This window comes from Saccopteryx leptura, chromosome 4, assembly GCF_036850995.1.
Source record: "Saccopteryx leptura isolate mSacLep1 chromosome 4, mSacLep1_pri_phased_curated, whole genome shotgun sequence".
NCBI lineage: Eukaryota > Metazoa > Chordata > Mammalia > Chiroptera > Emballonuridae > Saccopteryx > Saccopteryx leptura.
The window spans coordinates 80,813,588-80,829,439 of NC_089506.1; the positions used below are offsets into that span (position 1 = coordinate 80,813,588).

The 15,852-nt window shown below is 33.8% G+C and overlaps 1 protein-coding gene across 1 annotated transcript in view; it reads left to right on the top strand.

Moving 5' to 3' along the window:
- KLHL1 (kelch like family member 1) overlaps positions 1 to 15,852 on the top strand; it is a 451,195-nt gene that overhangs the window by 285,151 nt on the left and 150,192 nt on the right. The window contains exon 5 of the mRNA XM_066383706.1: positions 10,522 to 10,734. Coding sequence (XP_066239803.1) covers positions 10,522 to 10,734 — 213 coding nt within the window. The remainder of the gene's footprint in view (positions 1 to 10,521; positions 10,735 to 15,852) is intronic.

Consider the following 15,852-nt stretch of genomic DNA (forward strand, 5'->3'; position numbering starts at 1 on the left):
CCAAGCCCCAGGGTACAAGGATCCTGCCTGCCCACAGCCCACCCCCAACACACATTAATATCACCTGGGTGAGGGCCTCCACTTGGGCAGCGCCATCTTTAACAAAGTGAGCATAATATATTTCATCTGCCCAACATGTTACATTTATTTAAGTCTCACACCAGCAGAGAAGCAAACACATAGGGAAGACTGCTTCCCTCCTGTTGGGCAAAGGAGTTTGTAAAATTTGTATTTTTTTAGTTTGCTCACTTTTATTGTTAACAAATGGCACTGGACAACTACCTGTGTGCTTGCCCTCAGGGCAGGGCAGTTGACTGCAAATTGTGGATTGCATTTCTGCTTGGGAGGGGCCATTGTTTTTCTAATGTTTGCTGGAGGAGAGGTCTTTGTGAGCCCAGGCACTTTTACAGAAAGAGAGAAGGTGTGCAGATGGGGAACAAGAGCTGAGGGGCTTTGTGAGATCCCTTGGACTGATGGGGCCTTTGATTCTAGGAGGAACCAGAGAAGATTCTTTTCGTTGTGGAACTGGAGAATGTGTCATGGCTTTGTGTTGGGCAGATAAAATATATTATGCTCACTTTGTTAAAAATAGCGCTACCCACATGGAGGCCATCACCCAGGTGATATTAATGTGTGTTGGGGCGGGCTGTGGGCAGGCAGGATCCTTGTAGCCTGGGGCTTGGTTTTGGGATTAAGCCTTTCCTACCCTTTTTGATGTGGGGTGGTACAATCCCATCATGTCTCTGATAAGTGACTTTGTATTAGAGACTTCCCTATTTTATATATTGGATTAAAGGTTTTGATTTCTACACTATAAAATGGGGGCAGAATGGAAGCTTGCTCTCTTCATTCCTGGGATGATTAGCATGAGAGAGCAGAGAAAGGCCACGTGGAGGAGGCCAGAAGAAGCAGCCAAGATGGCGGAGTGTTGAGTGAGAAGCCAGTTAGCGCAGAGTTTGTGCAGGGAGAAGAAAGGAGATGGGGAACAGAGGTGAATAAAGTCTGGTGAGCTAGAAACCTTTGATTCTAGGAAACTCGGATAAGTCAGTGGCTTTGGGAGCCCTGAATGGAAAGGGAAGTGCTTTCCCATTGTGTGTATTTCTTGCCCACCAGGTGCAAGCTAGGATTAAGACTAATGGCCCACCAGTTCTTGGCTCCGTTTCATTACCATCTGTCCGAATCAAATGTGAACCTGCATGGGCGAGGCGGCTGTGATGGTGGCCATGGCTATTGGCTTTACAGTGATACAGAGCAATTTATAAATGTGGGGGGAAAGGTAGGTTTAGGTTCTAACAAGGAATTAATGTGTCTAATATTAATAATTATAAAAATCAATACCACCATTTGAGCTAATAATTTATGAATGTGTAGAGTTACTGTAAGGTCAGTGACCACCACCGTGGCTGTGCAGGTTCACATTGGATTCGGGCAGACTGTAAAGGAACTATGGAGCCAGAAAATGATGGGTCATCCCATTTATTAAAGGTTCATAATGGTGAATGTGGAAGCAGGCAGAGAAGACCTCTTCTCTCTCTCTCAGCACGCACCAACCTCAGTAGGTCTCCCAAACCCCAACTTAATCTCTGATGCCACAACGCAGAATCTTTTTCTGGACTCAGCCTCTACCAACCTCAACAACCCCCAGTAAAAATATCACTCTCTTTTTCTTTCTGGTCTCTACAGCAAAACAGGCTGGGGGAAAAACCCCTTCTCCAGCAAACAATGGCCCCTCTCAAACAGGAATGTAATTCGCAATTTGCAATCTGCGCCCTGAGGGCAAGCACTGAAGCCTTTCACAGACCACACATACATGGTGCTGCCCTGTGCCAATGCACCATTTAGCTAAAATACAAGTGAGCAAATCTACACACACTTGTTTACTCAACAGTTACTCAACTAAAATGCAATGAATGTGTTTGAGAATGGTTAATTATTTTTCTGTTAAACCAAAACAAATAAAAACCCTCAAAAAACAGAAGTAGAAATGTTTAGCTGACTAAGCTATTTTTCTTGGAAATGAAGTTTATAAATGATTTCTACATGCTTCCTTTTATATTAGTAGGTACTGCAATATTCAACTTTTGAGTGATACATCTCTGGTATCAAAAGCAGACAAAATTATTGCAAAGGTTAACCCTGAAAATAATTACACAGATTTTGCTTAACATGTATTTTTCAAGTTTTAATTGTGCTTAAAAACAAGTCAGAAAATGGTTTACAGGCTAAGTGTTATTATAGACCTCATTTTCAAGGTGAGATGATATCTTAGAATAATTAAGTGACTTTGCCTTTGAAATCATGACTAGAAAGTATTAAAATTGAGATATTTTCCCAATCCTTTTTACTAAAAAACCATTTCCACTATAATTTCTAAATCCTTTTACCTCTTTAGCAGTATATTTGTCAGAAAACACTGAAAGTCACAGACTGATCTATATTTAAAGAAATTAAAATAACAAAATTATCTTTCATCGTATATAATATTGAAAGATGGCCATCAGAAATGATTTCTGATAGTGAATAAATTTTACATTATTAGAAAATGTTTATTTTTAACATTGACACTCTAATTTTTTTTAAAGAGTTACTACCAATAAAACAGCCATACTTAGTGGGTAGTAAAGAATTAATAAAGAAACTGACTATTAGTCACTTTACTCTCGCAGATTTTGATTAAGTATTGTTCTGTAGCAGAGGAATACTCAGAAATATGTGTGTATGAATATACACCAAAACACATGTGGTCCTCACTGTATATTACTATTATTAAAAAAAGGAATAATATACATATTATTAAAGAAATTATACTCCATAGGTATTAAAGAAATTATACTCCATAGGTTTTTTATAAGCACTGATGACAAAATTGACAAGACAAACACTGTTGTATTATACACATTAACAACTCTTTGAACACTTCTTTTTCTCTTTTATTATCTGACTAATATTAATTATATATACATATATATACATATAAAAGAGGTTTTTATACAGTGTTTGCTCTATACTTATTTTTTGGCTTTTATTTGGAAAATGTACTTTGAAAAGATAAAATGTGTATGTAAATAAACAGCATAGAATTGGTGAAAATGTTTTATTTTGTTTTCATTTCTAAAGGAATCAGGAGGAAAATTCAGGAATTTTAGGGAGAATTTAGCAAAGACTATATCTTCTACTCAAGCATTTCTTTCTGGTTTTCAAGATTAAGATCCTTTAGTGATCTTAGTTAAATAATGATACATATCCTTTAAAAAACATGACATAAGGGAGAAAACATTTATCTTTAATATTTGGAAAGCTAATAAATAGAATATAAATACATTTTCCCTGAAATTAATGTAAGAAAATTACAAGAAGAGAGATTTTACTTCAAAATGGACTGTTTTCTGACAAAGCTATCTTATAGGGTACTAGGTTTCCCATCACAGAAAATAATCACTTCCTGAGCATTACACAGAAAAACTATATGAAATACACATGAACTAAAGTGACTTCAAAGATTGTTTCCAATTTGAGATTATGTAAGGTTGCAGAAATTCCCATTTTATAACCCAGCTCGATAATGAAAATTGAACCAAATGATATCAACTTCTTAGTACTTTTCAAATCTATGTTTTTATGAGAAACATTTCTTTGTCTTAAGAATTTTTATTCCAGTCTGACCTGTGGTGGCACAGTGGATAAAGTGTCAACCTGGAGATGCTTAGGTCGCTGGTTCAAAACCCTGAGGTTGCCTGGTCAAGGCACATATGGGAGTTGATGCTGCCTGCTCCTCCCTCCCCCTTCTCTCTCTCTCTCTCATTCTCCTCTCTAAAAATTAATGAAAGAAAAAAATTTTTAAAAGAATTTTTATTCCAGAGAGAAAAGCTGTCTGTCTCCTAACTCAAACTTCTCCTTGGCTTCCTTTATTCCACTTGCACTCTCATATCTTAGCCTCCATTAAATACTCTATTTTTTCTTTCTTGTCATAAAATATATATATTTTTCTTATAACATCATATGATCCTCATTAGGAGGTGATTTTATTAAGGACCAGAACCTTTCTTGTTTTGTCTCTGTATTTCTAGTATTAAAATCACACAAGGCATAGAAAAACAATACTCAATAAAACTTTGTTTCATAATAAAATCAATAAAAATAAAGAAGGAAGATAAAGAAATGTGAATGTAGACAATACAATAGAGCCAGCAATAGGAGGCTGAAGTGAAGGGTAAGCTCAGTGCAAAATAATAATGACCAATGCCTATCGAACACTTGCTCTATGTCAGATACTTCTTTAAGAACAATCTATTTAAGTTAATCTTCACACTGAATCCTCACAACAGTGCTTTAAAGTAGATACTATTTTTATTCCCATTCACAGACAAGGAAACTAACTTCCTATTCACATAGCCAGTAGGTGGCAGGATTGAGATCTAAACACTGGACAACTTTCCTAGTTAGTTAAAATCTATTGACTTTCCATAATCATGAAGCCACATTATCAAACCCAGATATACCAAGAAAAAGGTGAAAATAGGTCCAGGTGAGCACTCAAAAATCAGGGGCCATATATGTAGAAGAGATCAAAGTAAGATGCAAGTCCAAAACTGATGGGCAGGGAACCAGAAGAGGAAATTAACCAAAGGATAGATAACTCAGTTAGTGAAACAGGACAAGAGACTGCATTTCTATTCCCAGACTTATCCTGATTAGCAGTTTGACTATGCTTGAGCTCCTTTGAGATTCAGCATTCTCTTATGTAAAATAACAAGGCATGACTATCTCTTATTAAGTCTCTATTCCCTTTGAACTCGAATGTAGTGTTCAAGAGTTTAGACAGAAATTTTGAACCAGGGATTAAAAATTCAGGCAAGCAAATAATCAAAAGCTCAGGAAAATTGGTTTTAACCTGAAATGTTAGAGTCTTGACAGTAATATGTTAGTGCAGCAACTTGAAGGTAACTATTATAAGGAACACTTGATAACTGGGAGGGGGGGGCCTCTCTCGACCCTGCTTTTTTAGAAAGTCTAAACTCTATGGATAGCAGAAAAAATATAAAAGAGAAGTTGATCCTGAGGGTAGACAACTTTCCATGTCTCTGATACACTTTTGGGTCATGGAAAACCTAATATTTCTTAAAGGCATCATTCTATAAAATAAAAGTCTAGAAAGTTGTGGGTCATTTAAGATACTAGAAATAATTACCACTTTTTTTCAGGGTTATGTGACAGTTTTAACATAGGTATTTTTTTTAACTCCTCTTATATTTCTTATGCCATGACAAAGTACAAACCACTGGGTAATTTGAAACAACAGAAATATATTCTTTGATAGTCCTAGAGGCTAAAAGTCTGAAATCAAGATGTGAGCAGGGCCAGTTCATCGCTGATAGTTCTAGGGACGTATCCTCCCTTACCTTTCTAACTTCCAGGGATTCCTGGCAATCCTTGGCATTTTTGGCTGATAGCAGGTTGCCTTTTATCTCTGATCCCGTCATCTTCACATGGTCTTCTGTGTCTCCTCTGTCTTCATGCTCTTCTCCTAACATATGTCTGGGTCACTAAGTTTCTGTCTTATAACCACACTGATTATTGGATTAGGGCCCACTCTGATTTAGTATGGCTTTATCTTAACTAAATACACCTGCAATAATCCTATTTCCAAATAAGGTCCTAGTCTGAGGTTCTGAGTGGAGATGAAATTTGGGATCCACTATTCAAATTAGTACATGATGTAACAAAAAAGACATTGATAGTGGCCAGTTTGCTCAGTCAGACCATTGTTCAGAAAGGAGAAGGTTACATGTTCTATCCCCAGTCAGGGCACAAATGAGAAATACCGATAAATGCATAACTGAGTAGAACAGCAAATTAATGCTTCCCTTCCCCCCTCCCTTCTCTCCTTTCTTCCCTCTGTCATTCTTAAGAAAATTGATAAATAAATAAAAAAATTAAGCCTTGGCTGGAGAGCTGGCTTAGTAAGAGCTTTGTTCAGAAAAACAGACAATGCCAGTTTGATTTCTAGTCAGGGCACATATAGAACAGCCCGATGTTCCTGTCTCTGTCTCTCTCTCCCTGCCTCTCTCTCTCTCTCTCTCAAAAACCAAAACAAAACAAAACAAAAAAACATTGCTTTAGAAGTGCCAGTCTTGCTTCTGACATTAGTAGATGCATGGATATATCAGAAATTCTAAAAAATTTGCTTGCAAAGGATTCTTAGTAATTAATAATTATATCACTTTAGGCTGAAACTTTATGTTTCCTACTTATATAATAAGCCTCACCCAGAGTATGTGGCTAATTCTCTGACTGGTTTTTCAATTTTTTCTTTTTATGACAGTATAAGCCTCTTAAGAATTAATCTTTCTAACTAATAACCTTTTAAAAGAGACAAATAAATTCCAGGTCTCTGTTGATTTCAAATGTAACTAAAGATTCTGTGGTGATTGACAAAAGATTAGCCTTACCACAATATTGCTACAGCAGTGATTGGAGAGGTTCCTCTAACTGACCACTGATCACAATATGCAAGGTGGTGAGCCAGTAGTTTTAAATCAGTAGACTTTCATAGCAGAGAGGTTGCTTTGAGTTATTCATCATAACATATAATGTGTTGCTTTGGTGTTAGTTGTTAATGAAGCAAACAACATTAAAGTTTATGTTAGTTATTTGTACATTAATAAAATATTTTACTAAAGTTTAATATCCATATTTTAAACTTAATAACTAAAACATGAGAATTGAAGGGATTTACTTCTACTGACCTGATGTTGCTAATGATTGTTAAAGAACTTTTAAAATGATGTAGAAAATGAAATTTTAATCAAATGTCATATGAATTACTATGTATTGATATATTGCCAACAAGAGTAGGGATGACAATAATAGAATTAAATGACAGAGTAAATGAATATTAGAAAACATGTTTATGTCAAATTCAGAAGATAAGTAACAAGAAAATTTTGTCTATTTAAAATAAAACAAAGCTATACGGTTTTTTAGTTAGATAAATTATTTTAAAATATAAAATGGCAAAAATAGATAATAGAATTTGGTGTTTATGTTATGAATAAAAATTACTGTTTCTTATGTGGTGGCAAATTAAATTTGGTACCAAAACCTTTCTTTATAATAAATATTTTAATCTGTATGTAAAAGATGTATTTGCACTATTTTACCATTTAAGTGAGAGACTGTGAAAGATTGAGAATAGATTTATTCCATTACATGGTCTAAAATTCCCTTTAAGTGTTATTTCCCACAATATTGGTTTGCTCATTCTCAGTAAAGTAGACATATCAAATATAGCACTTTATACTAAATTATCCATTCTTTTTTTATTTATTTAAATGGTTTCCCCTGCTCAGATTACATATCCTTCTACTTTCTATGTTCTAATTTACACACCTAACTAAAATTCTAGATCCAGTAGAAAAACTTGCTTTTACAGAATTGATGACAGTCATGTTCTTGACATTGCACATTTTATAGGTGTTACATATTTGGTAAAATTATAAATCCATTTTTTCCTCCTCACTATAATTATGTGGGACCATATATTGGAGTTCAATAAATCTATGTAGAATTAATAATTGAATAAACTTAAAATTAAAAAAAAATTGTACAACAGGTAAACAGACCAGAGAATCTCAATGCCTCAATGCCTCACTAGTTGTTCTCAGTAAACATGGAGGTAGCAATGGTGCTCCAGACATGGAAAGTAGTGTGTGTTGATATTTTTCTTCCTTAGTGAATTAAACATGAAACTAAAACAATTTTCAGAAGCTAGATTGCAAATATATATATATATATATATATGCAATCTAGAAAATATATATAAATATATATATATATATTTGCAATCTAGCAAATATATATATATATATTCAGCATGTTATCATTAAAATGAGACTTGATGAAAAAAAATAAAAAGACCTAAGAGAACTCCAGAACCTCAAAAAATAAAAAAAAATGATAAAAGGGATGAACAACATAATATATGGATAAGCATGAGATCCAGTAATATATACTAGCTCCTAATGTCCAGTTTATTATAGCAGTTTTTACAAACAACATTTTTACAAACAACATTACTTCTTCTTCCCCCCCAAATTTGATATGACTCACAGAGATACAAAATTATAAAAATATACTCTAAATTAGATATAAGAATTAAAAAAAATAAAAATCTGCTGTAGTGCTATTATAAAAATCTATTATGGGAGCTCTCTGTAAAAGAAATCAAACAATATAGGGCTATATAGCCTTCCATTCAGATATATTTCAGTTGGACTCTTAAGTTTTCTAGAGGCCCAATAAAAGAAGAAATCTGATCAATTTCATAATTTACAATTCCCATGATAAAAGCAAACCAATTTACTCAGGAGAAGTGCAATTATCCCTGCTACTAAAACCTGAAAGAAATTTCTCTCAAGGGTAATAATAAAAAATGATGCTGTAAAGTATAATGAAATATGCCTTGAACAGTATCTTTATGATAGACATCTCTAAGAGTGTCACAGAGCTACAATTTTATAGTACCCCTCGCTATGTTTGATGGCCCTAGTCATACAACTCTGTGTGTAGTTTATTAGAAGCATAGATTTTTATATAACTGAAGAAACAGATGGACAAAAATTCTTTCAAAGAGTCTTCAAAAACATCTTTACCTTACTTTAGCTCTTTAGAAAAATATGGTAGCACTAAATTTCAGAACACTTACTTGGTTTATTTAGTAAGAGATATGAGGCATCTATAATTTACACAGCAGTCTATTAGTCACAGAGGAAACACAGGAGACAAAACAATACCCAGGAAATCAACTATTCTCTGATGTCAATAAAATATAAATAAATATGACATATGACCTGAAAGAAATGAGAAGTTGACATCCTTTTTTGAAAGCTGAAGGCACGTCAAGCCTGAGATTCAATTCCAGGGATACACTCATGACATGGGTCAAATCTCTCCTCAGAAAGGCTTGAATCTGCTCTAACCTATATGTTAATGAGCTCCATCTGAATCTTTCATTAGCATATTCACAATGACTGTTTTGGAAGAGATCTAGTCCGATTTTATTTCACATTTTATTTCAAAGTAGCACCCTATTAAAATTTCTACCACGAATGTGGCTTTAAAACTAAAAATGCTTCATTATACCTCCCTTAGAGATGTCTCAGGAGACATGGTGGGTGGGGTGGGGGAAAGGGAGCCAGAGGAGCCGGTCAGATCTCTGTTTTCTCTAACCGTATCTCAGTCACAAAGCCCTGTCTGCTAAAATGTAACATAGCTTTTCTGACAAGTAGTTTGTAAAATGTATTTGAAAAACCTTGCACTGTTCTGAACTATTTCCAAAATTTTATTTTTCTCTACAAAAATCATAAATACATCTATTCAAGAAATAGGTAGTGTTCACCTGTTATGTTGCAAGGTTTTTGTCTCAAGGAGCTTAAAGTCTCTGATAAGTCTCTAAGTACACCAAAGATGAAGCTGCAGTTGAGTAACTGCTGTCTCGGGGATGTAACTACCATACGTTGTGCCCACGTGTAGTAGATGAGGCAGCCAGATCCATAGATAACAGGCAGCTTTCTAATTGAGTCTTAAAAAATGACTAGAACTAAGGAAACAAGGTGGATAAAATCATTTTAAGCAACAGACTGAGTGAAGAAGGACATGTCAAACAGCATAGCTAAGGGAAAGAAGAGTAATTTTAGTGACTGGGATGCAAATAAGGATGGAAATGAAGTCATAGAATTAGAAAGAGGTGAGATCATAAAGAACCTGTGTGCTTAACTAAGAGATGTGAGCCAAGCACAAGGGGCGACCAAATTAATCCAAACCACACCACATTTTTAGAGGAATGTCATGAGATAATTTACGTGCTAGAAATACTATTTTAGCATTATTATGGAAGATACCATTGAAAAGCTAAGAATAGAGTCAAGCACAGTAATTGGAAGGTTATGGCAGCAATATGGAAGAAAATTAATGGGAATCTGAAATAAGCCAGACAAACTATAAAGAGAAGAGGAAAGTATAAAAGGCAAATCAGGGGTGGATCATAGGAGATTTTGTGCTTCTATGGACTATCTGTCCTGGTTTTTTCCTTCTAAATATACAGAAATGTATTTTATGTGTTAATTTTCTCTGTAGTTTTATTCCTACTTTCTGATTCCTGTATATGTATTCAAGCTTGAAAAAAATTGAAATTCTACACTTTTTATATTCACCAAATATTACAGAGCAGTCCACTTGAAACTTAAACATTTAATCACTTAGTACATTCTGTCTGCATAACAAAGCTCAACATTATAATCCCCCAGTTATTACAAAATCTGCAGTCTTGGTTACATTTACACTTCAATTACAATTACAATGCTTTCATTTTAACAGCTTCTAGTTTCTGAAGGATTAAGCCTCAAGGATTATGTTATAATGAGAACAAAGGTTATTGACTACTTTTCTCATTTCTTTCAGAAATGCTTTACTAGCTAAATAAAAGTGAGACCAAATTTATGCCAAGACGTTTTCTTCCTGCAGGAAAACATAATGGAAGTTATAAGAAACCAAGAGTTTTTACTGCTTCCAGCAGAGGAGCTCCATAAACTCCTGGCCAGCGATGATGTAAATGTTCCTGATGAAGAAACCATCTTCCATGCATTAATGATGTGGGTCAAGTATGACACGCAGAGGAGATGCAATGACCTGAGTATGCTTCTTGCCTTTATCAGACTGCCATTGCTTCCACCACAGGTAACTGTGATGCTGTTTTAATAGCTACAATGTATAGAAAAATCTTATATTAAAAGCAACATCCAAAGATTAAAAGGTAATAAAAATAACTTTAAAAATTATAAAAATTATATCTGTAAAGCATTTGGGAAAATAGTAATGTTCAATAAATATGTATATATGGTATAGACACGCACACACACACAGACACACAAAAGTACAAGGTCCAGCCATTTCCAAACTAAGTTTTATGACTCATCATTATCAGTTTCTTATACTTGTTCATTTATTAAAGAACATTTATTACTATATATATTCACATCTTTGTTTTTGGTTTTAATCAAATACTCTTTTAAAAGTAAATTTGATGATGGAAAATTGATGGGTGATGAGTCATGGGTCTGAATCCCATTTCTGCCACTTATTCATTCATATTCATATGACATGAGACTATTAACTTAATTGCTCTGATATTTAATTTTTTCACTTATAAAATGAAACTGGATTATCACACCAAAGTTTTGTGGGGACCAAATTACATAATGTATGTGAAGTACCTAAACAATATAGTATCTAGAAGGTTTTTAAAGCATTGCAGTTATTAATGTCCTGCTTCATTGTTTGACAGTTGATCTATTTCTATCTCTGTATCTATCTCTCTCTGTATCTATCTATTTCTCCACCTATCCATTCTAAGATACAATGCTATAATCAATCTCTGATGGGAATATATTGTTATTGCATTTTTTTTTGTACTTTTCTGAAGCTGGAAACGGGGAGAGACAGTCAGACAGACTCCCGCATGTGCCCCACCGGGATCCACCCCGCACGCCCACCAGGGGCGAAGCTCTGCCCACCAGGGCGTCGCTCTGCCGCGACCAGGGCCACTTTAACGCCTGGGGCAGAGGCCAAGGAGCCATCCCCAGCGCCCCCGCCATCTTTGCTCCAATGGAGCCTCGCTGCGGGAGGGGAAGAGAGAGACAGAGAGGAAGGTGAGGGGGAGGATGGAGAAGCAGATGAGCACTTCTCCTGTGTGCCCTGGCCAGAATTGAACCTGGGACTTCTACACGCCAGGCCGACGCTCTACCACTGAGCCAACTGGCAGGGCCTGTTATTGCATTTTTAATAGATATATAGATAAGATATTTAGACAAGACATATTACTGAATGGTACAGAGTTATGAAGTGACAACATTTAAGCAACTGTAATTATGTAATCTTAAAATTGGGACTGAGTTTAATCTGGACACCAAGGGAAACAACCACTTCATTACATTGATACAGGTCACAGATGAATTAATAAGAACACCAAGTTCACTTTGTTTATAAGAAGAGTAACTATTTTTCCCTGATTCCAAGTCTCATGCCTTTAAAATAACTTTTAATGTTACTAAATTATCTATGCACAGCACTGTTAACCTAAGAGCTTTGGCTTCTCAGGCTAGCCAAAAACTAAGGTTGAAGGTGGCTCTTACCCCCGAAATGATATATATCAATAAAATTGTGTGCATACATGACATATAGAGGGTTTGGAGGGTCTGTGACATTCATCTGATTCTTGATTTGGGTCCAAACTACCATCAATACTTTTACTAATTCTTATATTACTAAGAAAAAAGACAGGGAAATAAAACATTAGGAAAACATGACAGGAAAGTATGACATATTAATAACAATTGAAGAAGTGAGAGATATACTCATATTTTTGGAACTATGAAAATTAAATAAACCACCACTGTACAATTATTAGGAAAATAAAGGAAGCTTATAACGAAAGTAATAATTGTGTTTCATTTGGCTCCTGACATGAATAAAGGAAAGAAGAAAAAGAGAGAAAGAACTTCTGAGAGGCCTGACTAAACAAAATATATGAGCTTATTTTACAAAAGGAAAGGAAACATGTATTTAAGTAACTAAACGAGGAACAAATTTTTAAGCCAAGCACTGGATTTTTCAGTATCTTCCACTCTAGGTTCCGGTACCAGATATATTCAGAACTTGGGGAATCTCTCTCTCTCTCAAGATAGAAATGGCCAATGTTAACTAGTAGCCAAAATAGGTAGACAGCCATTATCTGAAAATAGGTGCTGTGAAAATTGGTCTCTGTTGAAATGTGCAGAGGTAGGAGTTAAACCAGTGCTCAAATATCCTCATAAATAATTTACACACTAGAGTAAGCTGAGAATGTAACAAGGGCTTCATGTTTTCATACGGCTTTCCTTAGAACACTCTTCCCCACTCTTCTGTCATCAAAATCGGGAGAATATCTTACCTGTCCATCTCATCTAAACTATTACATCAGAACAACATAAACAGTTTTCTGGCTTATTTTTCCCAAAGGCTACAGATTACACATGAAGGTTTTGTTCTTTTTTTGTTCAGCTGATTTATCTTGCTAAGTGAAATACATCTACTAACATTAGAAAATAAAATATTACTTTGTTTCAGTGTAACTAAAAAGGCTTTTAAGTTAACTGTTATACTACTTCCAATAAGCACAAACATAGCATTATATCTATTCTTCATTCCTAATCTCTCAAATTGGGTTTATTACATATATAACTTTATATATATTTTCAAGCAACAAATGTGCAGAAGGAAAAAGTAAAATACATATTTTTTCCATAAAATGTCTTCAGTTATAAGTGGAGCTATTATTTCTATAACTGATATTATTGGATTGAATATCATAGGTATTTTCCATAAAATATTTCTAATTTTAAGAATATAGCTGCAAGGTAAGTATTATTAATTATGTTTTACAGATAGAAAAACAGATTCAAAGAGGTCTTGAAAAAGCCATAGAACTAGTGGAAAATGCAGGTTTTCTGCAAATCTGGGTTAGCCAGATATGAACGTACACAGAGATATTTCTTCTGTGAGTTTATGTTGCTTATCTGTTTGCTGTCTAAACTGAATGATCATAAAAATGTCTTGAAAACAGCAATTTGAAAAGTTTTCTTAAAAAGCTGAAAAAGGAAACACAGGGGAACAGAAACTAACATACACTCATTTATTTTATTAGTTACAAAACATTGCAATGTATTTTTAATCTCATTTAATTTCTATAATATCCCTCTGTATTAAATATTATTATTACCATTTGACAAATTAATTGAAAATCAATATGATAGCCTCTTTTCACCAAGTTGCAGAGCTGAGATTATACTCTGTTTATACACTGTGAGACAAGAGTAGGTTCACAGTTGTAAGTATATGAAACAGAATTTATTCTTGTATTATTTATTAATTACTGTTATTTTTTCATACAAACAATTGTAAACCTACTTTTGTTCCACACTGTACCTGATACTAACGTTGTTTGTTTGTTTTTTTACTTAGGGCAAATGAGTCCAGTATTTATTATTATGTTTGACTTCTTATTTACATCAATGTCCAACCTGAGTTAAAGAAGGCTTTAGTAGAATTTAAGATTTTCATGCTTTTTACACAAACTGTCCAAGCTGCTAAGCATATTAAGGTTCTTAAGAAAAGCCATTATGGTTATCAGGAAACATGTTTGCCTTGATCCTGGAACCATTAAATAAAGTGTTGTCCTTAAATACAATGCTTAATATTAAGGTCTTTTACAATCTTTAAGTGATTTGTGGATATACACTGTATGAGTGTGTAATTATCTTATATATGTAATTATCCCATATATTATATAATTATATGAAAGTTTATTGTTATAGCAAAACTGAACATTGTATTTTAAAATACTAAAGGAGTTAGAGTCTGCATTTTTCTAGTGGGTTAAGGGTTTGTTTTCAAAAGGATGTAGTATTTGGACCAATTTTTAAAGAAGACAAGAAAAAAAATTGGCTTCTGGTTTTTGTAAAATAATATCTATGGGGGTAAAGATAAGTTCCAGGTGTGTAAAAGAACAATATTTGAAAGATGAGTTGTGAATAGCTTATAATAGTGTTAAGCAAAACATAGCAAAGACCTGACCAAGGCAAGAATAAAAAAGACGAAGAAGACTCACAGATATTTAAGCTGAAAGTGAGATTGAGGTAAAGGGAATACACCTTTTCAGAATAAAATTAAACTAAATAAACTGCAAATACCTTTAAAGCATTGAGTTTCTGTTTTTATTCAGCAAATGCATGGAAAACTCTCCAGTTAAAAAAAAGGTAAAAATAATGATACTTCAAAATAAAAAAAATCTTAAAAGATTGGTTAAAAACAGAATACATTTATATTAGAGTCATAGTCTTATCTCATAGAGCAACTGACCAACTTGACTTAGGCAGATTTCAGTCCAATTATTTCTCACAATCTGCATTTTAATGTCTATTATTATTAGGCTTATTATGTGTATCTGTGTTTAGTTATTTCTGAAGTTTACAAGAGAAAATCTCTTGTAATATTTCTTATTATTTATAAACTAAAATGTCTTATTATAAAGTATAAGTTACGATAATTTGGTTTGAAAATATAAGGAAGATGTAAATTTTGATACAGAAGTGGATTTTAGTTGACAGTAGAGGCAAAATGAGCTTCAGAAAAGAACAAACTAGAAAAAAGATTCAGAAGCAGCTATTTTATCTCTATTAAATTATTGTAACTAATACTAAAATTAATTCAATTGATTTTTCTATGGAAAGGGCCAGAGGAAAAAGTTAAATGAAATAAATAGATAATTGAAATATGATATTGAGATATGTCATCTATGAAATGGTGAATGACATCCTTTTAAATTAGTCAGGAATAGAATTTTGCATAATAATTTCTATTTTTTTTACAAATGCAGAGATGTTTGAAATTTTCAACTGAATTTCAAAAAAAGTGGAAACTTCATTTTAGAGAACAGGTGATTAATAATTATATACATATATATACCTATTCTTCTGAATAACTTCCTGTAGCTTCTGCATCATACTTGCGGTTTCACCTTGCACTTTTAAGTTACAGAGACGGCTTTTTTTTTATTAAACCTTATGAACCAACCTCTAGCTTCAAACTTATTTTCTGCAGCCTCCTCATTTCTCTCAGCTTTCATAGAATAAAGAAAGTTAGGGTATTGCTCTCGGTTAGGCTTTTGCTTTTGTAAGTGTTGTAGCTGGTTTGAACTTCTATCAAGATCACTAGACTTTCTTCAGATCATCAGTAAAGTTGTTTTGCTTTCTTATCATT